The sequence below is a fragment of the Paroedura picta genome, chromosome 6, assembly GCF_049243985.1.
Source record: "Paroedura picta isolate Pp20150507F chromosome 6, Ppicta_v3.0, whole genome shotgun sequence".
NCBI lineage: Eukaryota > Metazoa > Chordata > Lepidosauria > Squamata > Gekkonidae > Paroedura > Paroedura picta.
This window is the reverse complement of record NC_135374.1, coordinates 85,768,846-85,796,682: the sequence shown is the minus strand read 5'-3', so window position 1 is coordinate 85,796,682 and position 27,837 is coordinate 85,768,846. Positions and strand designations below refer to the sequence as shown.

The 27,837-nt window shown below is 41.8% G+C and overlaps 1 protein-coding gene across 7 annotated transcripts in view; it reads left to right on the top strand.

The window, feature by feature from the left end:
* Positions 1-27,837, top strand: part of GABRG3 (gamma-aminobutyric acid type A receptor subunit gamma3) — a 402,032-nt gene that overhangs the window by 5,669 nt on the left and 368,526 nt on the right. For 5 of the 7 annotated variants that reach the window (XM_077343427.1, XM_077343426.1, XM_077343428.1 and 2 more), the window contains exon 2: positions 4,141-4,289. In XM_077343427.1, coding sequence (XP_077199542.1) covers positions 4,141-4,289 — 149 coding nt within the window. Of the gene's footprint in view, positions 1-4,140; positions 4,290-24,594; positions 24,887-27,837 lie in introns of those variants that run through there. The other 2 variants (XM_077343431.1, XM_077343430.1) reach the window with 2 other exon arrangements.

Genomic DNA, 27,837 nt, shown 5'->3' with positions numbered 1-27,837 from the left:
GTATGCAGGAGAGATGGAGGGATAGATACAATTGCTATGGCTTGCTTCTCTTCTCTGCAATGTCCAAGTCACTGACAGGCCAGAGAGGACAGGCACAAATGGCTAAAGATCCTTCTGCAATAGGCAGCCAACTCACTTACCTTTCAGGGCAGGAGACGGAGCTATTAGCAGCAGCAGCCTAGGTTTTATTCCTGCCCAGTAATACGTAGTTCATCCATAATGCCTACTGGAGAGATGCACAAGGCTTCTGCACCTGGGATAGTAAAAAAAAACATTATTAAGAGATGTGAGTAGAGATTAGTGATAAAAATGTCCTTTCTCTGTGTGAGAAAGGACCACTGATTTGGGATATGAAATACCCTTGCCGTGTTTACAAGCAGCTTAGACGGACCCGATATGTCCAGTTCTATCCAGTCATGTGTAAAGCAAGGTTTCCATCGCCGGAAGTTAGAAAGGCTGGGGGGAAAGCAGAAGGAAACGGAGTACAGTGTGGTAAAGTAGAGGAGGGGAAACAATTTAGTTTCCCTTTCCAGTATGCAATTCAATTTTTTTTCAGGAAAAAAAACTTGTTTCTTGCTCCCCACGACCCACCTCCAGTAAGTTGACCCTGGAAAGGAAGGAAACATTCACTGTTATCAATTTCAGCAGCACAGTGATCAGCCGATAGAAAAATCTTGTTTTCTACCTGCTTAAAATCTGGGAGGCGGGATAGCTTCAGGGATGGGTACAACCTCTGAGAACCTCACTCAACTGTAATTGTGAGAAGTTATACGTCAAAATGTATCATGGATTGATATCCTAATAAGGCTATTTTAACTCTTCTGTTAACAGAGTGATCCTAAACAGAGTTTCTCTCCCTTCTAATTCCACTGAAGTGACTGAGTTAGAAGTCTGTAACTCTTCTTAGGAGTGAATTCCCCCCACTCAGGGCTTGAAACGCAGCACTGAATCCCCCCCCCCCGCCCCTTTGGCACATACCTGCTCTGTATAAGAAATATTGCTGTCCCCTTAAAACTATCATGTCCCAGTGTTGTGGTTTGGAAAGTGCAGGGCCCTTATTTGGTGAAACAACCCCCTGTAGTTCCTGCAGGGGGATAAATTTTGCTCAGGATTCTGATCTAACTAGGACAAGCCTAATTCTATACTGCCCTGAATTCAGCGGACTGAGTTTGTCTGATGCTCTTTAGCAAATTGTCTCAGAAAGAACACAATTCAGCTAATGGAACTTGACAAAAGATGGGTGTCAGCATTTTTAAAAATATACGATGTCTTAAACAGAGAATCCGTGAGTGTCATGAGGGGGGCAGGATTCAGATGTCCCACAGCTGCTAAACAAGGATGAACTTTGGGAACACTCTCACATGCCCAATTGCCAATGGGTACAATATAAATAAATGGAAATGGAAACCAACTACCAAATACAGTGACATGAGAAAGGAGGAGGATCCTCTCCCAGCAGCCATTTAAATAAAGAATTGGAGGGGGGGGGGAATGACTCCCAGGCACACACTCTGCCTCCTACCCTCTCTCAGCCAGCCCAGGCCAGCATTGCCTATGGCCACCCAGGGAAGATCCACTCCTGCTAGGAGACTGTGGCTGGCCAGGACTCTCAGCACTATCTTTGTTCATTCGTTCGTTCGTTCGTTCGTTCGTTCGTTCGTTCGTTCGTTCGTTCGTTCGTTCGTTCGTTCGTTCATTCGAGACTCCGGCAGGGTACAATATAACCCCCCCCCAAAAAAAACGTGATAAAACCCATCCCATAACAAAACAACATAACACAGTTAAAAGAGGATAAAACAAGATTAGTGATACAATCTCTCCTCCCATCCCTGCAGCTATCCACCCCCCAGGGTGGATATGCTGGATGTTATTATGTAACCTGAGGAGCATCCCCCATTGTTCCTGGATCTGGCCAACAAATTGTGCCGCTTTCCTCACAGACACAGGGGAAAAACCATGTATATCTGGTGGAAGAGCTCTGTTTTGCAGGCCCTGTGGAACTCTGATAGCTCCATCAGAGCCCTCGCCTCTCCAGGGAGCTCATTCTACCAGGTAGGGACTAGAACTGAAAATGCCCTGGCCCAGGCCGAGGCCAGACATGTTTCTTTAGGGTCAGGGACGTCCTGTAGATTAGCAGCCACAGAATGAAGTGTCCTGCGGGGGTCATAAGGAGACAAGTGATCCCTCAGATAGGCAGGGCCCAAGCCACAAACAGCCTTAAAGGTTAGCACCAAAACCTTGAACCTGATCTGGGCCAGAGCAGGATGGATATGGGCCCTCCGAGGTGTACCGGTGGGTAGCAGCTGCATTCTGCACCAGCTGGAGTTTCTAGGTCAAGGTCAAGGATAGGCCTGTGTAGAGCAAGTTACAGAAATCCAGCCGTTGCATGGATCACTGGCTAGACTAGGGGAAGATAGGGCCCAGTAGCCTTGCCTGGCAAAGGTGGTAAAATGCCATGTGGGCTACCCTTGTGACCTCGGCCTCCATAGAAAGGGAGGTATCCAGAATTACCCCCAGATCCCTGGCTGAGGACGAGATGTTAAATTGCACCCCAGCCAGGGTGGGTAGGTGCGCTTCCTGGCCTTCTGCCTTTCTGCCCTGCTCCCCCAAGCCCTGGTCTATAAAAGGTGGCATAAAAGTAGCGCTTTACCACAGCTAAATGGAGCATCAGTGATCAGTATAAAGTACAAATAAAGAAATAAGTGTGGCCTGAACCCTCAGGGCAAAAGCAAAAATACCCAAAGGACTAGCTCCTTTTTTGTGGCATTGCATGCACAGGGGAATTATCCTAGTCACGTCCATCAAAATTGTGCCGCTTTCCTCACAGACACGGCGGAGGGGGGGACCATATAAGCAAAGCAAGGCTTTTCATCTCCCTTCCTAGGGCCTATCTAGATTACAAATTAAAACCAGTTTGAGAAAGTGGTTATTTATTTGTCTTCAAATGTACGGATCCCGGTTTGCATTAGAAACATAGATCAGTAATAATACAGCTGTTCTTGCATCATGAAGGCTGTAGCCAATGTGAGCAAAGCCTGCATGCCGGATCTTTGTGTCTTAGGAAACCAACTTAATTTATAAAAGAGGACTATGCAAAAAGTACCGATTTATAAATGACGGGATCTGCAACCCTCTCCATTTTGAAATGATAGAATCTGGGTTCTGGCATCATTTTCTATTTGCAAGGATCCAGATTATGTGAGGGATCTGTGTTAGTCTGTTGCAGTAAAATCAAGCAGAGGTCCAGTGGTATCTTTGTTCCAGCAGAAGGTTTCGTGAGTTCACTGCATCTGATGCTGAAACTTTATGCTGATGCAGTGAACTCTGACATGCAAAAAACTCGTTCTGAAGCTAATGTTAGATTCAAATGAGTAGCCGTGTTGGTCTGAAGTAGCACAATATAACCAGAGTCCAGTAGCACCTTTAAGACCAGCAAAGATTTATTCAAGGCGTGAGCTTTCGAGTGCAAGTCTGAAGAAGAGTGCTTGCACTCAAAAGCTCACACCTTGAATAAATCTTTGTTGGTCTTAAAGGTGCTACTGGACTCTGATTTTATTGAAGCTAATGTTATTAGTCTTTAAGGTGCTACCAGGCTTCTGTATAATTGCATTAGTTGCAGATTAAAAAAAAGAAAATCTTACTGTTGCGTTGCATTAATATAGAGACTCTGAAGTGCTGAGAATATAATATTTTTTTAATGGGCCAAGATGATCAGAAAGTATTAAAATATCTGAATTTTTAATATTCCTGCTGAGCAAGAGATTAATCAGCATGTGTTGGGGAAGCCGCATTTGGAGCTTGGCTATGTGTTCTTCCCCCCCATGAGCGGCAACTGCAAGTTAGGAAGCGCATAAAATCAGACATTACGTTGTTACAGAAGAAAAGCAGCATTTATCCCCAAATTCATGATCTAGTGAGAAGTAATGATGTGAGACTATGCAATTATTTTCCATTAGGGTGCCCTACTTAGACTTTCTTCTGTGGCAGTAAGCATAGTCATTGAGAAAATATATTTTAACAAGAAGAGCAAAGAACCTGGATGTTTCCTGATGTGTCTATTCAATTTTAAGAGAAAGATGTATTCTGATTTTATTGATGTAACACTGGCATATGGTTTCCCCCCTTCCCCCCAAATTGCAGTTCAAGAAAGGTTGAAGAGGATGACTTCGAAGATGTCACAACAAACCAAAAATGGGTGATGTCTCCAAAAGCACACGACACCGATGTGACACAGTTGTTAAATCAATTGCTGAGTGAATATGATAAAAAGCTACGTCCAGACATTGGAAGTGAGTTTTCTTCTTTTTCATTTTCTACATTGGAAATAAATTGTTTTTATATATCTTGTTACAGAAGGTTCTGCTGAGGAGTCTTCTAATAACCAATATGTTTCTTCTAAAAACCCAGATTTAGACTGATGGCTGATGTTAGGTTTTGCTTTAAGGCCGACTGAAATCTATACTGTACACTATAAAGAAAACATTACAAATCAAACAGGAGTCCACTGAACACCTGATACAATTGCTGCTGTATACTAACAGTGCCGATCAGAAATCAACCCCTAGATTTCTGTGGACAGAAGGGAGGATTTTTACCAAACTCCTCTTTGGCAGGGGATTTCTGAATCCCTCACTGAACTATTTGGTGGGGGGGGGGGAGGTTGTCTCCCAGGAGCAATATTTCAGTGCATATTTGGGTCTGTGGCAAGAAGGAGGTATTGGCAGCCCCCTCACACCTGCCCAAATCTAGAGCAGATCCAATGCAATAAAAATAATAAAATGCCATTTTTTGTTTGTTATGTACGAAGTCGTGTCCGACCCATCGCGACTCCATGGACAATGATCCTCCAGGCCTTCCTGTCCTCTACCATTCCCCGGAGTCCATTTAAGTTTGCACCTACTGCTTCAGTGACTCCATCCAGCCACCTCATTCTCTGTCGTCCCCTTCTTCTTTTGCCCTCGATCGCTCCCAGCATTAGGCTCTTCTCCAGGGAGTCCTTCCTTCTCATGAGGTGGCCAAAGTATTCATCTTCAGGATCTGGCCTTCTAAAGAGCAGTCAGGGTTGATCTCTGTGCATGGAACTTCCATGCTTAGTGGTCACTGGCAGTCTTCAAGCGAAGGTTGGATACACACTTTTCTTGGATGCTTAGGGCTGATCCTGCATTGAACAGCGGGTTGGACTAGATGGCCTGTTTGGCCCCTTCCTACTCTATGATTCTATGGTTCTATAGATCTCTGATCGCAGAATGCTGGGAGCCTACAACAGGACATAACTATCTGTGTTATACAGTATTTCTTGATTTCTTCATTTATTGATCTCTGAAATGAAGTCTCGTTGGTTATGGTAATTATTGTAATGACTAATAGAAAATCTGGCACCATTAATTACTATTGATTTCTGCCCTTTATTTTGGCACCTGGTTGTCTGGTTCAGAGGACATAATGGAACTGCCAGTCATTACAGCTGAACAGGTCTTGCAACAAAACACATTTATGAGAGCTGTTTCTTTCCATTCTATTTCTGCCAGTTATTATCATCAGTAGCTTTCTTGACTGTGTATGAGCATCAGCTCTGGTGTGAACAGGGTGTTTTCTTCTCTGTTGTTTTGCACTTAATATTTAGGTGTAGTGTAGGATCCCCCCCCCTCTTTTAATGACTCTGTTCACATCATGCATTAGAAACAGGACCCAGAAAGGGCAGAGAAGCAGCACAGCAGACTGAGGCACCCAGGAAGGAACCAATATCATTTTTGTACCTTTCAGATGCCTGGCAGCAGTGAGATTGGATAAGGAAGACAAAAGCAATGACTGTGCCAGACATTATCTTTCTAATGATGTGTTCTTTCTACTCATCACCACTAAGCACTACATGCCCAAGGGAAAAGGAATGTCATCGAGCTGGCAGATGGGTTGGGCGGTGCCTCTGTCCCTCAAACACTGTCCTAATGGCTGGTGTCCATGTAGCCTGCCCTACAGTAGTTGGCAATGTGATCATAGCGGTGCTGAGAGTGTGGTGACAAAACTCTTACTTGGCTTTTTATGTCCTCTGTCACATTGCCTGCCTTCTGGGAGTGCCAACCATCTGCTTCTGCTGGCTTTGAGAATGGGAACTTTCTTTGCCTGTAAAGGGGACCAGGGATGGCCTTTTGATTCTGGTGCCAAGTCCAGGACTGGGCCTCAGAATAACTCCCACCCCCACATTTGGGCTCCCGTGTCAGGACTGGACAAGGGATGTCCCTCAGATCATATAGGGCAGGTGGGAGCTGTCGCTGGAGGCCAACTGTGAGCTGTGGATGGGGGATGCAGAAGTAGCCTCTCTCTCTCTCTCTCTCTGTGGCTGCTACTGCAAATGTGTAACCTGAGTCCTAAACAGGATGGGTTCAAGGAGCAGGAAGTAGCAAAAAATTAAAGTGGCAATGAAAACAGGAAGAAATGAAACAAAATAGCAAATTCTAAAAATGAAATTGCTTGCGAGCTTTTTCAAGAGATTTGGCTGGCCAGTGTTCAAGAGAAAGTGCTGAATGAAATTGATTTTTTTATTTTTACTATATTTACAAAATGTATACTCGGCTTTCCTGTCCACATTAGGGCCACCAACTAAGGAAAGTCTTTTTTCATTAGTTTTCTACGCTGGCTCTAGTTTTGAAATAGTTTGCAAAGCTGAGGATTGTTTTATTCACATTACTTCCATTAGTAACTTGTCTCTACCAACACACTCCTTAAGACCGTTTACGTACTGGAGGTTTCATGCCGGGCTGCAGGCTGGAGTTTTAGTCATGGCAGGTTGCCTCACCTCTTCCTGCACCCACAAGGTGGAGCATTTGTCCCAGTGTCCCTCATCTGCCCCCATTTTGTGCTCCTGCACTGGAGCTGGGGCAGTGAAGTTCCCAGTGCATGAACGGTTTAACTTTTCCAGCATGGTTAATTAAGGATATATTAATACCCGATTTGTCTTTTTGTCCTCCCTAAATCTCTCCTCCTCTGCCTTTCTTCTGTTTTTCTGCCCCATCTTACAAGATGGTAATTCTGTTTATTGAGCTCAACATATTTTAGGAATGTGAAGATCCAAGGTTCTAAGGCACTTCAGTGTTGGTGATTATGATAGCTTGCAAAATAACAGTCTTATAAAACATTTTGGAGGGTTAAATATGCCATGATATAACTTTACTCTGTGTCTTTTGGGACACGGAAAGGGAGTATTCACGGGCAATCTTGAGACTAAGCTCTCAAGATTTTCTCCACAGGTCCTGTCCTGTGACACAGTCAAAGTGGTGTTTTGTTTGCATTGCTTATTTGAGTAATCAGGGAAGCTGTTTCTTTTCTGGGCCTTTCAGTCATGCATCTGCTTTCTTCTTTTGATCTGGACTGACCCCGGTGATCCCAGTGGTATGTACATTGATGATCTGCTTGTTTACTGGGAGATTAGAATCAATGGCATTTTTGTTCATTCTGACTCTATGAATTAGGGTGGTCAAGGAGTAGGGTTAAAGATGCCAATTTAGTGTTATATGCTCATACTGTTCATTTGTAATAATTGGAATAGTTGATGGTTGGATCCATGATTAGGTGAAAATTTCAAAAGATATATTCAGTGCCGTTCTAGGCAAAACTGTACCTTTTAAAATCCATTGAAGTCAGAGTAAAGGCAGAGCACTTCTAAAACATTTGTTTGAGTAATGGTACTATTATTATGTAATTGTTTCAAAAGTGCAAGCTTTAACCCTTTTATTACAGACTATGAGGAATGTTTGAGTAAGATGGTGCATTGCACTCATCGAGAACACTGCACAATGCCTTTATCCATTCTTTAGACGTGCTGTCACATATCCCCTTGAGGAGAATGAGGAAGCCATGATCAGAGGCACTTTTAATTATCTTGGCCTTGATCCAACCGGAGTCATGGGTAAACATGCCCTTGTTGTGTGAGCTCTGCAAATCTTGAGATGGGGTAATGAACATTTCAAGATTATTTATGCCAGAATGCACATCCCATACCAAGCAGGTCAATGCAGATTGACTTCACTCTGAATGCATACCTAAGATTGGTCATCCTGCCCAAGCCAGTTAGTATTTTCATGTGCAGATGTCCATAACTGGAGACTGGTGTTTTGGTTTATTCATTTGCAAACTCCTTTTCTTTTAAATTGCTTAAAGCAGAATATACTATCAAAATACAAACGTTACATGTGTTGAAGGAAGTGAACTCACTGAACAGAAGGTAGCTAGTTACACTGTGATATTTGAAAACACTTTGTCCTTCTATATGGGTATTTGGGATGTATGTGAAGGAGATCTATATTAAATAGATATAGCTTCAGTGAACTGAATCTGCAGGTGATGGAAAGAGAAACAGTTTTCATTGGAACTAAGGATGGAAGAAGAAAAGTTTCAAATGAACTGTCCAAAATGGAAGCCATGTCTGTTATTTCCAGCTGGGAGAACATTTTAAATTTGAACATTTTAATAATCTCTCCCTTTAATAATCTACTATGAGATTAATTGGGTCAGAATTCACTTGAAAGTAAAGGCAGAGTGCTTCTAAAAATTTCCTTTGAGTGATGGTACTATTACCATGTAATTTTTTCATAAGTGCAAGCTTTTAACCTTTTATTACAGATGAAAATTATGAGGAATGTTTTAGTAAGATGGTGTATTGCACCTGTCTAGAACACTGCACAATACCTTTATCCATGCGGTCCCCTTGAGGAAAATGAGGAGGCAGTGATCAGAGGCATTTACATTCTTGTTTACAAAAAAAACAGTCCTATTTAGGAGTCACAATACTTTCATTGTGCTCAGGTAAGGGGTTCACGGAATCCACTTCTGAGCATTTACTGATAGCTACTGTCTTTGTGAGCAACTTCTGAGCAAGTGAATAAACTTCAAATGTATTATATTTCTAATTTCAACCAGAGTAAGAATTTCAGGGCAAGGGGCAAACAACTCATAATAAAAATAAAAATCAGGGGCTGGAGAAAATTTATATTATTTTGAACTTCACACCACCTCTAATTAGGAATAGAGAAAGAGATAACTAGAGAGCAAATCTTTCTTTATTCAGAAAACGGATGTCCCATCTTTCTGTTATAAATATGAAGCATAGCTTGCATTAGCAAAAAAGAAAAGAAAATCACATCAAATAGCATACCTATTAAAACATATCTAAATAGGTCTAAAAACAAAACTTTCTTACGATAGCAAGAGAGCCAGCTTGGTGTAGTGGTTAGGAACGCGGACTAATCTGGTGAACCGGGTTTGATTCCCCACTCCTCATGCAACCTTGGGCATATCACAGCACTGATAAAGCTGTTATGACCAAGTAGTAATATCAGGGCTCTCTCAGCCTTACCTCTTTCACAGGGTGTCTTCTTCTTCTATCATCAACAAAAAAATTACAACTGATATACTGAGAACAGTCAATAATATTACACATGACAAAATCAGCAGTAATAAAGCTTTATCAGCCTTTGGCAAGAAAATCAACCTAATACAATACCATAACTATTCAAGGGGATTTGTTCCTGGAATCTCTATAAACGAATTATGAGGAATGAAATTATGAGGAATGTTTTAGTAAGGGTGTATTGCACCTGTCCAGAACACTGCACAATGCCTTTATCCTTGCTTCAGATGTGCTATCACATATCCCCTTAAGGAAAATGAGAAGACAGTGATCAAAATATAATAATGTATTGATTATTATGATGGTGCAGTAAGAGTAAAACCAGACTGAAGACTCCAGCATGTGATCTGATTGCAGACCACAAATAAGTGAAATCACAAGTTGTGAATCCATGACTATCACAAGAGAGCTTGAAAAAAACTAAAAAGCTGCCCGATACTAGCTGCATGATCAAACCAAGCCCCTTAAATGAGTCTATTATTTTTTTTTATTATATTTATATTTATACCCCGCCTCCCCCCGGAGGCTCTAGGGCAGCAGAAGTAGTTGACAGGGGAAAAACCATATTGTTAGGTTCACAGATTTCTGACTGAGGCATTTGGAAGTGCAACCTTTTAATGAATAGGTGCACAATGTGCCTTACTTTATTCAATGAATCAGTGTGGTGTAGTGGCTAGAATGCTGCACAAGGATCTGGGAGACCCAAGTTCAAATCCCTACTCTGTCATGGAAGTCTGCTAGATCAGGGGTAGTCAACCTATGGTCCTCCAGATGTCCATGGACTACGATTCCCATGAGCCCCTGCCAGCAAACGCTGGCAGGGGCTCATGGAAATTGTAGCCCATGGACATCTGGAGGACCACAAGTTGACTAGATCACCATAGGCCAGTTGTACATTCTCAGCCTAACTGAACTTACAGGGTTATACACATGAAGTAAATAAGCAAATAAATATAGGTTTAACTGTTGGATAAAAGGATACTTTGTTAATAAGATTAATTTGCATTCATTCAGGGCATTCAAATGTTTAGAATCTTAGAATCATAGAGCTGGAAGGTACTTCCAGTGCCATCTAGTCCAATCCCCTACAAAATGCAGGAATTCAAAACTACCTTCCTACTCACAGTGACCCCAAATTCATGCCCACGTGATCCCCCCTCCCAAACAAATATCTCCAGAATCCAGCCTGGTCAGGAGGAATTTCACCTACCATCTCACAGTGGCAATCAGCAATTCCCTAGGTATGTAAGGAAGGGCCACAAGAGACAAACACTGGTTTAGATACACCTAGGTTATGAATATGCTGTAATAGTAATTCTGCTGTAGTATAACAGTAATATATCAAAAGGAGCATCGCTCTCTGCCTGGACAGTGAAGCTTCAGCACTGCCATTGAGAAGCAGCGTAATAGAAGCTAAATGACTGAATGCTTCTCTTTTGGGAACTGGATTCTTAAATCTGTTAGTTTCAGTCATTCAATTTAAAATGACTTTCAGTACAATCCTCAATGTATTTTCTTGTTCCTGTTCTGTGTACACTACCCTGACAGTTCACAGTGAGGGGTTTTATATAAGTCGAATGAATGAATGAATGAATGAATGAATGAATGAATGAATGAATGAATGAATGAATGAGTGGGTGAGTGGGTGAGTGAGTGAGTGAGTGAGTGAGTGAGTGAGTTACATTAATGTTGTTAGAAAGGTATAACTGTGTTTAGTGTTGCACTGTTTGGTGTGTTTTAAAGTAAAACAATAGTTAACATTGGCTCTTTATTAATATTCTATGTCAAAAGCTGATTAAGTGATATTCCTCAACAAATTGTAACAATAACTTGGTTCACAATCAGCAACCACATCTGTAACAAATTCTGGAAATGATATTGTATTCTGTACACCCAGTCCTCTGCTTGCTAACTCTGGAAATAAATCATCTCTCCTACACAGACCCTGAATGGGCAGTGCAATTACAATCGGATTCTACAAAAAACAACCTAATGATAGGGAGAGTCTCTATAAGATTAGCTCTGGCCACACATTTGCTCCCAACACTGAAATATCATCCATTGGAGGAAAAAAAATTCCCATTATCTCTTAGTATGCATTCATAAATCTTAGCTTAGAAGAAAGAGTCAAATTATTTGACACTTCATATATTCCAAATAGACAAAAAGACCATAAAATTTTAGACCATATTGAAGTCCTTGAGTAACTAATAAATGGCAGTCTTTGTGACATGCGTATCCTTGAAAGTCCCTGCAGAATGGAAGGAATGGAAAGTAATATTTTTCCATTTTTATTAGCTGAGAAATCCACTGTCAAAGGTAAAACAGAGAATGATTCTCAGGTGCCAAATCTAGTGCCTCTCACGGATCTGGCACGAAGGTCACATGGCTGACTCTTACACTTACTTGAAAGGGAAGCATCCTCCATTTTAAAACTCGATGAATTAATCTGACTTAAATCAACATACTTGAAAAATGTCTGACTTCAAATCAAACAGAGTCTGTTTTATAGATACATGTGGTTGGCTAGTTTCGTAGAAGATTCCAGTGCTGACTTTATGTCCTGTGAACATTATCCAAGAAAGGAAAGGGATGCGTCTCCAAATTGGTTCTTTTTTGGTGTGGTTGATTGCCTGGGTTAAGAAATAGATTTCTTCTTAAATGCCTCTATATGTGTAAATTAACTAAAATGAAAGAAACCTAAGGAAACTGACCTGAATTAATCTGCTGAAGATGGAACGGAGTGTTCAGAGCTGTTCAAAGTCATTACTTGGGGTGGGAAATAATGGTCAAGACTCTGGGAGCCAAGGAAAATGTCACAGCAGCCATGGCTTGACCTGGGCCTCGGCTGCCATTTTAGGGAAGATTTTTACTATTAAAAATGCATTGAAGGACTGATTCTGATTGGACCTGATGGGCAAGGGAACCAGGATATCTTTTTTTTTCTTTTGGATATAATTTTATTTGATTTGATATAAGAAACAATATAACAAAAGAATATCAGAATAATTTGCAACTACATCTAAGATACATGAGCCTCTTGTGGTGCAGAGTGGTAAGGCAGCGACATGCTGTCTGAAGCTATCTGCCCATGAGGTTGGGAGTTCAATCCCAGCAGCCGGCTCAAGGTTGACTCAGCCTTCCATCCTTCCGAGGTCGGTAAAATGAGTACCCAGCTTGCTGGGGGGTAAACGGTAATGACTTGGGAAGGCACTGGCAAACCACCCCTGAGTCTGCCATGAAAATGCTAGAGGGCATCACCCCAAGGGTCAGACATGACCCGGTGCTTGCACAGGGGATACCTTTACCTTTACATCTAAGATACATGGCACTCATAGCTTCCTCTAATTCAGTGGTTCAGAAACGTATCTGGCCTACTGCCCCCTTTCCAGAAAAAATATTACTCAGCCCCCTGGAAATTATTTTTGTTTTAATTTTAATAGTTATTCATCACCCTCAAATGCACCTGTGGCCCATCACCGCCCCCCTAGATCGCTGCAGCCCCCACCAGGGGGCGGTAGCGCCCACTTTGGGAATCACTGCTCTAATTAATGGAAACCAGGAGATCTTGTTTCACCTCATGCCTTTAAAAGGTAAAGGTATCCCCTGTGCAAGCACCGAGTCATGTCTGACCCTTGGGGTGACGCCCTCCAGCGTTTTCATGGCAGTACAGGGTGGCTTTGCCAGTGCCTTCTCCAGTCGTTACCGTTTTACCCCCCAGCAAACTGGGTACCAGGAGAACTTGTTTCACCTCATGCCTTTACAATGGCTAAAACAGCCTCCCCTTCAGGCAGAGAAACCTGGATACAGAGAATTGGTGGGGTGAAAGTTTCCAAATGTTTGCTCCTCCTGATGACTGAATAATTGTAACTTCTTCCGGTCAAGAGGAGGTGAAAGCAAAATGAGGATTTTCATGGTGAAGAAGCAACAATGACAAGGAATCATCCCCATACTGGAACTGCTCAACTTCCTTTAGCAGTGCCTAGAATCTCATAGTTTACAATCTAAATATTAGTGTTTGGATTACATCCCTAGGTGTCAGTATAGTACTATTTGCATAGCTAACAGTATAATGGAAGTACCAGGGGGCCAAAATATATGGAGAAAGAAGTTGTCTTTTATTAATTTTCTATGGAACCAAGAAATTGTTCCAGTTTCTTGGAACAAGACTGTAATTTTGAAGTATACACAATTATGTGGGACAGCCAGAGTAGAAATGGAATAACTATTCTTATTCTTTTTTTAACTATCATTTTTAACTATTCTTATTCTTGGTGAAACTATGATTCGTACAACATTTGCTTTAAAGTGGTAATAAAGTCATAATTGTATGCATGGTTTTTAAAGATTTAAACAAGTGCAATAGGAGTGTATGCTACGTAAAAAGCTTCATTTTTCTGTACCTCTGAAATCAAGACACTCATTAATTTATATCCTGGTTGTATGCCTGATAGGTCAACACAGCCCAATCTGGTCAGAGCTTTGAAGCTATGTAGGCTCAGAAATGGTTAGTATTTAGGTGGGAGACCACAAAGGAAGTCCGGCAGAAGAAGGTAATGGCAAATTGCTTCTGCTCATCTCTTGCCTTGAAAGCCCCGTGGCCCGGAGATCACCATGCGCTGGTTACAACTTGACAGCACACCATTATTATTTATGCACAAGAGGATACTCAAGGTAGCTTATAGTTGCCATTGTCAAACAGTCTAGAACAATGAAAAAAGTTAAGAAAATATGTGCCAATAAAAATAGCACCATAGCAAATGAACACTGGTTCATGTTTGAACCTGCCCAGGAATTAGGATCATGGGGAGATGTCACCCTGACAGTCCTATCAATTAAATAAAGAGGAAGTGTAAAATTAGTTAAAATCATCTGTAGCTATTCTTCGTGACCTTTCCCTCTTCAATTTCTTCTTTGTGTTTTCATCTTTAATTCATTGCTTAACATATTATACTGCTATGCTGGCTTTTGAAACATCCCTCATTTTTGCAATTGTTAATGTTTATTCACTATATATTAACTACTGATTTATGTATGCCTCGGGGCAGTTTAGAAAGACTAAAAAAATATTACAATGTAAAAGAAACTAACTAACCTCCACAAGGAACTCCCCTCCCCCTGCAATTATATTCCACTAAAAACCATGGCAAGGGAGGGACTCATTAGTGCAGCATCTGCTTGGTATGCTGAACATCCCAGGTTCAATCCCTGATGTCTGCAGTTCAGAATCAGGCAGTAGGTGATGCAAAGCCCTTGTGAGCTGCTGCCAGTATGACAGTACTGATTTTGATGGGTCAATTGTTTGATTCGGTATATGGCAGCTTTATGTGTACAAATGAAATAGTCTTGAAGAGCATCCTGAACATTTCAATAGATGGTGTCCCCTACTAAGAGAGCCCATACCACAGAACGGGGCTGAGACTAGAAAAATGCATGGCCTCTGGATGATGTCACACAGGCTGTCTTCGGACAGTAGGTCTTGATCCTGATCTGGGCTGCAACTCGTAACCAATGCAGCTGCCTCAGCAAAAGCTGGATATGGGTCTTCCAAGATATTCCTGTGAGGACCCTTAGCAGCTGCATTCTGTACCCACTGCAATCACAAACAGCTGATAGTTGCAAAGCAGGTTAAGGCCTCAGTATTCATGGACTCAACTTTGCTGTTTGAAAAACAGGCTGGACTATCAAAGCTTGCCACATTTCCTCTCAGAGCTATTCTGCTCTTCCCTGAATTCAGATTCTTAGCTCTTTTAGAGCCTGAGCTAGGGATTCTTCTTTCCCCAGAAGATTATTGCCCTCTAGGCATTGGTCCTTTCTTAAAACTCACTTTCAACCTGCCCTTGATGGTTCTCTTGAACTCGTCAGAATATGCCTGTCCCCTCAACCCTCCTTTCCTTGAGAGTTTTTGCTCCCCTCCTTTTGTGCCTCCCAAACCACCCCTATTCAGCCTGTCACTCAAGTTCACAGACTGCCAGAAATTAACCCTTTATAGGCCGGGATCTGCATTGACACACACAAACCTTGAATTTCCTTGATTTCCTTTTACCATTTCTATTGGCTTCTGTCACAATTGCATTGTTGCCCTATAGCAATTATTCATCTCCTTTGTTATCTTGGCTGCACAGGCAAATAGAGTTGTGAATGATTGTGATGCCACAATATTCATTGTGGGTGGGTGGGTGTTGCCTATCATTTGACATTCCCCAATGAAGAAGGCAACCACCCATATGCGATGGGTGCCTCATCAAGGATCCCCAACTGCTTTTGAACAAGACAAAATGAATTGTAACAGAATGAGAAATATTAAATTTGAGAGAAGAGAACACAACTCTAGTGCATGGGTGAAACGCTGAGAAAAGATTATTCTGTTAGGCAATCCTTCTAGAAATGTCTGCCAAAAGGAATTACATTTCTCTGTCCTACAGCACAGAATTTGTTATTTAATAGATGAACCTAAGAGGTGTTTAACACAATTTTCAGTATGGACACAGAGCTGTAAAATAATATGCTTTGCTCCATGTGGCTCCCTGCCAATCCAGAAGTCAGTCGATTGGGGGAGTATACATATTGCATTGATTATATGAGGGTCCTAGCTTTCAAGACAAAAGTAAATTAATTCTTTGAATGGAATTATTTTAAATGGTCTCAATAGCAAGGCATTTCAAAATCCTATAGGCAAAAGTCACTAGCAAATTATCATACCTCCAGTACCTATCATTGCATAGCAGCAGGACATATAGAAGTACTCAGATGCAGTCTATGGAATAAACAGCTTTATTACAGGTAGGAGGATGGCACAGCATGGGAGGAGCTGCCCTTCAACAGTCAACAGACCTCCAAGGAGAAATTAACCCAGTTGCCAACCTGTGCAGTTGAGCTGCTCACTCAGCTTGCAGAGAGCATGCTAGAAAAAAACACCCCACATGGCGCAGAGATGTGCCACTCAATCCCTCACCTCTCGCCCTACAGGATGCCTAACCTGCAGGCACAGGTCCCAAGTCCCAGGCTGTGGCCCAATGTTGTTATTTGCTGGGGAAGCAGGATAAGTTGAGGCCCCATCTGGAGAATCCTGGCACAGGGAGTGGCAGGCAGAAGTCAGGCCTCGTCTACCACATGTCCCACAAGGGAGACTAGGTGAAGCTGCAAGCACAGCAGCTGGGCCACCAAGGAGGAAAGAGGCTGACCAAAGAGTTCTTGCGCAGCAGGCCGGGCACCATCCTTTCCCATCCTTGCCCCCTCCTTCCCCATGGCTGCAGTCAGGCAGCTGGTGATTATGGCAAGGCCGTGTTTGTTCAAGGTGCCAGTTTCTTAATTAAAAGAGCCAGTGAATTGGGAATTGGGGGGGGAGGTTGTTCCATGAGCCTAATTCAAGTGTCGACTGATGTCCATCTTCCATTGTGATTTTGTCATATTGAATTGGTGGAAGCTAGCAGAACAGGGATATCAGTGTATGTAATGGCCTGTGCACTGTGATATGACTTCTGGGAAAACTGGAAATGATGTCACATCACTCAGGCAGATTTTTTTAAGTTAATGGCTACTTTTACTTAGAATTCCCCACAGGAGGTCTCCTACCATAGTGGGTGACCTGGAAACCGTAGAATCATAGAGTTGGAAGAAATGTCCAGGATAAGGTGACCAGATTTTAACATTGGTAAAGCGGGACACCATTGACCAGTGGGGGGGGGGTCTTGATTAAAAGTCTGGTCTATATGGAGCAACAAAAATGTTCATAGAGGAGACCTCAAGATGGCGCCATAAAGAAAGCTGGACTTCAGTTCAGCTCTTAAGCCATGCCGAGGGTCAGGGGCTTATGCACCTGGCTGACCTGAACAGATACGCAAATCTGCTCACCGGTCGCCCCAGGAACCGGGAACGGTGACCTGAGGGTCCTACAGATCCGTAGGGAGAAGCAAGACCTCCCTGGATTAATAGCGGCTTGAGCTCAAGGTCACGATGGCGTCTTTGTCGCAAACAACTTTACAAGCTTGAAACGACCAGCCGACCTCACATTCTTCCCAGACCATCATTTACCAGTTCGATAGGAGCAGAAGCTGACAGAAGCTGGAACCTACAACAGTAAGAATTGAAAGCTTTCTGGCTTTTCTCTCTCTCCTCTCACAAGCTCTTCCCTCCCCCCCCTCAACCAATTTACAAGCGAATTCCTTCTTTCCCCGAGTGAGAGACTCCCAGCTAATTACACCCATTAACCAAACAAAGAGAGTGCTTTGAAGATTTATGGGTGAACGTTCAGTGGGAGAATTTGACTTGATACGGAGATCGACAAACTGATAATTTGGGATCGCTCGTGCTCCCGCGAGACCTCACGAGACTTTCTGTTTATAGTTTGTGACTGCCTAGAACTATGGAAGAATTAACAAAGGCACAGCTTTTCCATTTGTTATGCAAAGGAAACTCAGAGATACTGAAAGCAGTCAATAAGCTGGAAAAGGAAATTCGTGGGACTAAGGGGGAGCTTTTGGATGGAGCCCAAGATCCGGAGAGACCAGCTGATGACGCAGCTCAGCTAACAGTAAATCAAGTGAAACTTCAATGTCTGGAAGTTAATCAACTGGAGGGAGAGAGTGCCAGAGATGTAAAAACCAAAAGTATCTTTAAAGAACTTGGGAAAACAGATTCATGGAAGGAAAGTACCAAAAACCTGGAAGTCTATTCAGAGCAGGAAATGACTTGGATCAGCAAAATAAAAAGAGTCTATTCAAAAGCGACAGCAACTAGGAAGCTATCAGGAGATATTTCTGTGCGACCAGAGGAAGAGATCCAGATTGACAAAGGATTCAGAGCCCCCTCAAAGGCGATTACAAGCAAGAATCAAGCAAGAGATTTCTCTGGCCCTGACAGAAGGACAATCAGAAACACTCTACTATGGAAAAAAATACAATTTCATTTTCTGCGACCACCTGAAAGATGAGCTGAACAATGGAGTACTCTCCTAGCTTCTTGTGAGAAAAAAAAAAAAGCAGTAGCAACCTTTAGGACAGGTCTAATATATGAAGGGAACTGACTTTATATCACTTAAGACAATAATAGAATATATCCTTATAATAGATTATACCTTCCTATGTATCAACAACTACTTTGTTAAGAAAGATGGTAATAACTCCTAGATCAGGAATAATATGCGATGGGAATTGAATATGTATGTTAATATGTATGCCAAAAGAGGATGACAAACCATATTTTATAGGCATTAACAAGACAACAGTAGTAATTCTTGGGTTAGGGCCAACTTATGAAGGAGACTGACCTAATATCATTTAAGATAATAACAGAATGTATTCCTATAACAGATCTCATATGTATTAACAATCACTTGGCTAAGAAAAATGGTAAAAACTTTTAGACTAGGAATAATATGTGATGAGAACTAAATATCTATGTTAAAAGAGATGGCAAACCATATCAACTGGTCGCTTTTTCTTTACAACTTCTCTGTAAATGCTTTATATAATAATAAACAATAAAATTATCATTAAAAAAATGTTCATAGAATGCAAAAATAGTATTGTAATATATATATATATATATATATATATATATATATATATATATATTTCAACATATGTACAATTTGCCAGGTGCCTCCAGATGTCCCTCCAAAAGTGGGACTATCTGGTCATCTAGGAAATTCACAACTACCCGCCCACCCACTCACAACCTGCCTAAGGTCATGGATTTAGCATTTCTGAGAGGTGTCTATCTAGCCTCTGCTTAAAACCTTCCAAAGAAGGAGACCTCACCACCTCTTGAGGAAGCCTGTTCCACTGAGGAACCACTCTAACCCTATATGGAATTTGTGATTCTAGTATCTTGGAATCTAATAACCCACCAGCAGTGCCATTTCCCTGCTTCCTCCCTTGTTAGCTAAAAGGCCACCAGCAGTACCATCTCCCTTAGAGTGGTTCCTTAGCTGTGGCTTGGAGTCAACTCTGAGGCCGAAGCATTTAAATGGATCTTGGTTCTTTTAAATTCCTCAGAGCAGAAAAATTCAGCTTTCCCAGTATAATATTGGGAATCAGAAAATGGTTGGGAAAGCCAAATTCAGGGATATTGGAAAATACCAATATTTTCCTGGTCCACTATACCTGGGGGGGGGGGTTGCACATGACTAATATTGATACTAGAATGAAATTTGACACATGCTAAATGGCAAAATGCTCCATTTTAAGTTTGTCTGACTCCTGCATTCATTTGAAAGATGAAAGAACAAACAACACTGTCTGCAGGTTTTTAAAGTATGAAGGTGCCCATAGCCAAGGGGCTCTTGGCTTGTGGCCACTTTCTGAGCCACTCCATGATATTCAGATCCCGGTCCAGATGCAGCCTTGAGAGAGAGTTGTTTTTGTCTTGAATCCTTTTCTTCTTTTAACATTTTCCACTAAAGTTGGATCAGGGAGAAAAGTGGGGTTCTAAATTGCTTAAATAAATAAAGCAAACCAGCAGGAAAACAATGAGAAGCACCTAAGAGCAGTAAACTGGAAAAGTTAAATGTCAAGGTTGAAACAGGTATAGGAATATAAATTCAATGTCTGTACATAGTGAGCTTGTAGGCTGGGAATTTCTTTTTTTTGGGGGGGGGGGAAGGATGCTTTGGGATGTATGTTCTCAATTATTTGCACAAGCCAGAAGAATATTCATGTTGAATTTTTAAAAGTGATTGTTGCTTTTGCCAACCTCCACGTAAGACCTGGAGATCTCCTGGAATTATAACTGATCTCCATGTGACATAAATCTACTGGCTATTTTGGATGGCAGACTCTGGCACTGCTTAGGTCCTTTGCCTTCACAAACCCTGCCCTCCCTATGGGTCACCTCACAAATCTCCAGGAATTCCCCACCCCAGAGTTAGCAAATCTGGTTGCCCCCTTGGATGCTCAATTCCCTTCTCTCCTGCAAACAAAGAAGAAAAGAAACATAGAGGTCAAGACTTAGAAGACTCTGACTTCAGTGTACATTTGGGCAGTGTATATGGATGGAGAGCATGGTATGCTGGTCTGACCTTTGCTTGCAACAGAGTGCAGTGGTGTCTCACCCTGCTGAATGTCAACATGGACCCAACACCTGCATGCAGCTTTGTTCTAATGAAATCTCCAAGAGATGCTGCTGGTTACCCCATTGGTCCTAAATGAAATGGCATGGCAAAAAGAAAGCATTGGGGTCATGTTGTTTGTCATTTTGACCACACTGGTGGCTGCTGCCTGGCCTCCTTCACCAGTAGCCTTCTTTCTTTCAATATCTGCTCATCATAAACCAGTGAGTGAAGGGGTCTGGAACTGCCCCATTCCCCCGTGCAGACCACAGCTGAATCACAGAATGTGGGTCATCTGGAAGGCGAATCCCTTTCTGGCCTAGGCATTCAGCAGTCTTGGATAGTATTTTCTCTAATGTTTTATATGGTTTGGTGATCACAAATACATTCACCAGCTTGTTGCCGGTGAAATTAGAAACCTCTAATTTGAAAACCAATGGGAAAAGGAATTCATCAGGCACCTTCCTTCATCCCCCATAGCTTTCAATTAAGCAGAATAGTTATATCAAAGCCCTAGTCGTCTTTATATAATCTACTGAATGCCGTGTAAAATAACGTAAATTGGAAAGTGTTATACTGCCAAATCCAGAGGGGCTTCTGAAAGTTTGTACTGGCATCTATGGAGGCTGCATTTATTCCTGCCATTTACTCTATTGTGATGTGTTTTGCTGAGTGGAAATTGTCAGGGGGCATTCCAGCAGCCCAAACAACCAGGAGTAAACTTAATTCACATTTTAATTAGTTTCTCAATTAACACTAAGATGTCTGGGTATTGCAAGGTATGTGTCAATCAGCAAGATAGCGCTTCATGTTTGTCATTTAGTATTGCCAGATGTCAGCCTGGCAGTGTTAAAATTCAGATACAATTTTTCTATTCTTTTTACGGAACGGAACCACCCTGTGTTTGAGAACAGTTTCAAACAAGCTGAGTTGAGAAGCCTGATAACATCCCTTGACAACCTTTAATCATTCTTCTACCTATGATATACATCTAATTCCATGGTTGTTGACAGCACTTTTGAACTATTTTTATCTGATCCATCTGGGTATCCATTTGCAAGCCGCCTGTCATATTTTACTGAGCTAGTAAGAACAGTCTCCTTCCTGATCAGGCAACAGGATATGAACAATCACGGTTGGTACATAACAGAATCAGCCTGCAGGTTGGCAGATTCAGATAAGACATGAATATATGCATTTCATGTACTTTTATGTTGCTGACTTTTAACATGGTCGTTCTAGTGACCGCTCTAGCATCAGTTTAATCTGAGGCTCACTACTGGGTGATATTTAAATTCCTGCCATTAAAAGGCTATTCAGCAGGCCAATTTTACCACTATTAAAGGGCCAGGATATTCCCTCCCCATGTCCAGTTGGCAACCTTAGTTATGTTGCTGTACTAGAACAGATGCATTGAATTGGCTGTACATCTGTCTCCACCCCCCCACTTCAGGGGTTTGCTGTGTGTGGAAATAATGGTGAGATCAATCTGTGAACCTTTTCACACTAGATTCTGTGTCAATAGGAACCAACCATGTAATATTCAGAAGCCACACCAGCAAAGCAAAGGTATAACTGCTTTATTTGAGTCACATAATAACATGCCTCAGTAAGCCACTTGACCACTATGTTACAACTAACAACCACACATCTGTAACTATTATACCCCCATGTAGATTAGGGCCTGGGGGACATTTTTGTGTCTGGCCTAATTCACACAAGAATTAATATGAAGTTGAACACAGAACGGGGAGGAATTGGTTGCCATGTAATCTTCCCCTAAGAAGAGTCTCCAGTCTGATTTCCCCTTCACATATCTGAAGACATGGCTCTGGAAAGCTCATCTCTAACCACTATGCCACAATTCCTAAAGGTCAGTCCTCTCCCACAATCAACGAACATTCCACACCACAGGTTCTTGACACCCATATCTCCACACCCATGCTCTCATTTGTCACCATACCACCACAACCTCCCACACAACACACATGACAACCCCATGCCCTTACAGACTGAACAACTACTTCCCTTCCTCTTCCCACTGCCAAGCGCCCATTGTTCCAATACCTACAAAGTCTTATCCGTGCCACCACCTTCTGCAGTCACGCACACTCATGCATCCATATGTCCTTCCAGAATCAACAACTCCTGACTTACTTTTACCACCCCCACACTCTAACACTGCAGTATTCCTGGATAGAATGGGCCTTGCCCCTAGTTATGCATAATATATGTTAGTAGATTGGCCCCCTTGGCTTGCCATATTAGCAGGTGCTGGGATTCAATATTTTAACAAGAGGATTTTCATTTCCCTATTTACTTTTGTTCTTGCTAACAACCTGTTTATTTCAATGCTTCCCCTTACTATGCTCTATGATCACTCAAAGTGGCGGATGCAGCTGTGAAATCAAACGGCAAATAATACTGGGCCGGAACACAATGTTAGGCATGAACCGAATATGGAAGAGTAAGGATATCAGCCTTAATACAAAGTGCTGGCTAGTCAACACCATTGTCTTCCCCATAACAACCTATGGATGTGAAAGCTGGACCCTGAAGAAGGAAGACAGGAGGAGAATAGATGCTTTCGAATTATGATGTCGGAGACTAATGCTGCAAATACCATGGACAGCCAAAGTTACCAACAAGATAGTTTTAGAGAAGAGCAAACCAACTAGGTCATTAGAAGGGAAGATATTACGGCTGAAGCTCACATCATGCGATCAGACTCGCTAGAAAAATCATTAATGCTCGGCCTGGTCAGCGGCACAAGGAAACGTGGTCGCCAAAGGATCCACTGGCTCGACACGGTCAAAGCCAATACAGGGATGACTGTGAACCAACTGAAAGAAGCGGTCTATGACAGAGATAAATGGAGAAAACTTTCCTATAGAATTGCCGAGGGTCGGACACGACTGAACGGATAACATAATAATCATCATCTTACTGTGCTATCTATTATGTGCCTTCTATGTGGCCCTAATAGCTAGCACACAGCTCCTTTTCCACATAAGTAGCTGCTGCCATCCAGGTATCCAAAAGTGGACTCAGTATAATTGGATCAATGGGATTCTGCAGGGGTTTTTAAAGGCAAATTATTTGCTTGATCAGTGGCATATATAAGCTCTAGGGGGGCATTGTCTTGCTAATGTTAATAGCAAGCTAAAATATAATCGCTATTGTTGAAACAAGACAAAACACTACTATTTCTGCTGCTCTCAAGGGGGAAAACTTCATAAGTATTTAACAGTTCTTCTTATGCAGCTTTTTCTGGCCATTTTCTGTTTGAATAATATAATATGTATATAATGTATGTGTGTGCACGCACATACATCTAGACCCTTAGGCAAAGAACAGGAATAATTCTTCTTAGTACTTTACAACTTTACAAAACCTGCTGTGACAAGTTATAAACCAGAACTACCATCAAATTTGTCTATGTTGTGGTTGGATAGCGTCTCATAGTGGAGTCAGTGTGAATAATGGCTTGATGTGTGTGTGTGTGTGGGGGGGAAGGGGTGCTGGCTCAGTGGTTGCTTGGCATGTAGAAGGTCTCAGGTTCAATCCCAGTTATCTCCAGTTAAAAGGACCAGGTAGGAGGTGATGTGGAAGGCCTCTACCTGAGACCCTAGAGCAGACTTTGGACCATGGAGGAGCCCCTGAAATAATTTTTCAGACTTCAAGGAATCCCAGAAGTGATGTCAGCCAGCCATCACTTTCTACTATGCCCTCCAGAAGTAACATTTTACCAGGTGACATAACCACCTGCATTAACAGACAGGGTTGAGGAGAATTGAGAGAAAGGAGGCTGTTTAAGGCAGGAGTAGGTATGCAGGTGCATAATCCACGAGAGAACTCATGCTTGGAAGGGGGAGAAATGGAACTGGCTACTTCCTTAGCTTGTGGCCAAGTCCACGCAAACAGAAGGGAAAGGTGTTGGAATTGCAATCAGCAAGTAATTTGGTGGAGTCAGCTTTGAAGGGCAATTGTTAAGCTGTTTAAGCAAGTAAGCTGCACCTGTGTGCTCAGTAGTGGTGCCAGGTGGAAATTGCTGGGACTTGCACCATGAGCAGTGAAAAGTCTTTAGCAGGTGTTCTGGGAATTCCTTAATTTGAGGTGGGCTCTCACATGCTTCCCATTTCCTCAGGAAAAAGAAGAGCGTGTGTACTTTTGCTCAAGCAAGGAGCAGCAGCCATTAAGGCTCAACTCTCCTCATTTGCTGATGCGTGGCAGGTAGTCTGCCTGCAGCCTAGCTACAAGAAGCTTCCAATGTGCTGTTTTTCTATCTACTCTTTAAGCTTTTGTGCTCTGCTTCAGCAAGGGGAATTAAGTAGGTGAATATGATGTACTTATGTAAATAAGTATGCAGTAAATATTAGTCTCTTCTCAACCTCAAAGCACCGTGAGACGGGATCTGTGCCTCAGCCACAAAGGTAACTAATAACTGCATACTTTTAAAATGCTCTGTTATTCTGCAGCTTCATTATTCTGGAGGGAGGCAGGACCAACTCTAGTCCAGAAGTCCCAACAGTAAGATCACAGACCCCCTCCAGAGTTCCACAGACTTCTGGCTGGAAGTCCCTGCCCTAGAGAACCGCTGCCAGTCTGTGTAGTTAATATTGACTGTGGTGGACTTAGGGTCTGAGTCTATACAAGGCAAGTTCAAGAGTATTTTGTGTGTTTTTGTACCCTAAGCAGATTTTTGAGTGTTCATTAGTTTGGCATTGAACAACAAGTGCAGTCCTACAGGATATAAAGGAGAGCTGGTTTGGTGCAGTGCAGGGGTAGTCAACCTGTGGTCCTCCAGATGTTCATGGACTACAATTCCCATGAGCCCCTACCAGCATTTGCTGGCTGAGGCTCATTGGAATTGTAGTCTGTGAATATCTGGAGGACCACAGGTTGACTACTCCCGGTGTAGTGTATAGGAGCTGTAGCTTCTAGTCTGAAGAGTAAGGTTTGATTCTTCATTCTTCCACACACAGCCAGTTGACTAATTATAGACTAGTCACGGTCCTGTTAGAACTGTTCTCACAGAGTAGTTCTGCCACAGCTCTCAGCCTCATGTTCTCACAGGGTGGGGAGAGGAAGATGATTATAAGCTGTTTTGAGAGTCCTTTGGGAAGTGAAAAGCAGGGTATAAAAACCAACTCTTCTTCTTTATTGAAAATATGCTGTGAAATAGGACAGTGGATGGAAAGTTTGGTGTAGGGATTAGTATGTTGGTGACCCAGCTTCAAATCTCCATTCAGCTGTGGAAGCTCATTGGGCAGCCTTCGGTAGTCGGTCTCTATTGGTGTCACCTATCTCACAGGGTTGCCATGGGAAGAAGTGAACGCCATTGTACATTGTTTTAGGAAAAGTGCATGTTTAATTAGCTAAATAATCTGGCCACACTGAGTCAATATAAATTAGCAGATAGTTGTATGACCATGATTATTGGGTGTCATCCACTGTCTCTGACTTGTCTGTCTTTCATTTTATACTTATTAAACAGAAATATAATTGTCTTAAATCATTCCACAATGTGAGACATCTGTATTACAAATTATGAATAATATCTTTTAAACATGTTTTCAGACTCATTTATAGAATCCTTAAAATGTATTTGCAGCAAAAGTTGAAAGCCTCAGGATTTTAAGAAATGGCAGGTTTTCCCCAGGTAATTAGATTAACATGTAAACTATTAATGATATATTTATACCACAAGAACAAAATGGCTTGTTGTATGTTCAGCATATAAATGCTTTGGGATTGTTAAACTAGGCTGTGTTATTCTCCATGAGGTTTAACTTTAGCTTCTCTCATGAGAATTTCATCAGTTTACATTACAAACACCACAGGGGCCCAATCCTCATTGGGGGCCCAGAGCATTTTGGGCTCTGAGAAATGATGCAGAGGGTCCAGGAACCTTCCTCTCCCATGCCACAGACCCAAGCAGGGCCAGGCCCCTGTGGTGCTTGTTAACTGAGGCATTTCCAGAGAGGAAATGGTGTTGTAGATTCCAGGGACACCATTTATCTAGCTTGATGTTGAGATGCAAGGAGATTATACCTCTTTTAATTTATTTGTACTATGTTTTTCTCCTCAGCGGGGAAACTCAAATCAGCTTGCAACACTGTTTCCCTGTTTTCTATTTTGTTCTTAGAGTGCTGTGTGGTAGGTTAGAGCATGTGCTTGGACCAAGATAGTTGAATTCTCATTGACACATGGAGTGTGAGAAATAAAGTTCACAGGGACCCTAATGAGGGTGCAGGGGATGATTAATTGCAGAGTGCTTATAAAATTGCTTTTTGTGTTGCAGCATGCTTTTATTTTGGTTCATGGAACATTTCCATAAATTACATCTATTACAGATATGTAGGTTCCCTCAATTATTTCATTTTTAAACTCCTCTTCTTAAGAGGAAATGCTGCCAGATTGCCATTTTGTTTTCTACTGAGCACAATCAGGGTTACATTCATCAGTTGTATTTGTTCAGTGTTCAGATCTCTTTTTTATTGCTAAGGCCAATTCATTCAAATCTATTATTTAGGTTCAATTTCTGATTTCTATTGAACACCCACATATTATCACACTGCAACTGTCCTTTAACTCCGTAGAACCATTTTCTAAAGTAAATGACATAAAATTGTGGATATTTGATTTAAAAAAACCACATTATTTTTGTATAACTAGCCAGAAATCTCCAGGTTTTAAAAATGAAACACACAAACACATCCATGTTAATTATTTATATTCAGATTGAATTTGACTTCTTGACCTTGAGAAACTGCTCCAAATGGTTGTAGCAAATTTTCATAATGAAAGTATACGTATCATTATCCTAGGATTGCCACAGATGCTGATAAGAAATCTAGAACAGACTAGATTAAACTGAAAGTATCCTATACTCTCTCTGACAATGAAGATTTTTCACATTAGCATTCCAAACCAATTTTTAAATTTTACTTTGAGAAGTGATAACAGGGGTGGGGATTTCATGCCCATTCTTTCCATGAATGAAGTCTCTGAAGTGTTGTGGTCATTTCAAGCAGTGCTGCTTTTTGTCTTTGCCATTTTTTACCACACAATCTTCCTCTAAGTTGTTTTTAACATTCTAAGTGAAGTGCTCAATGGAGTCAAGGCATCGCAGTGGTGCTGCTATAGCACTGAGGTGCTATATTGGTTTAGTGCTATAGTGTTTGACTTGGAACATTTTTTTTAAAAGCCCACAGAAGATTGTGCAATGAAAAGGGGAAAAAGTGGTATTGTTTATGGTTACTAAAACTCTATTTGTAACCAGTTGCTAAAATGGAATACAGAGGCAGATTGAAAATGACAAATGGTTAAGCAAAGCCCAGAGGCATGATTGAGATTGTTGTTGTTTGTCTCCTGGCTTGTA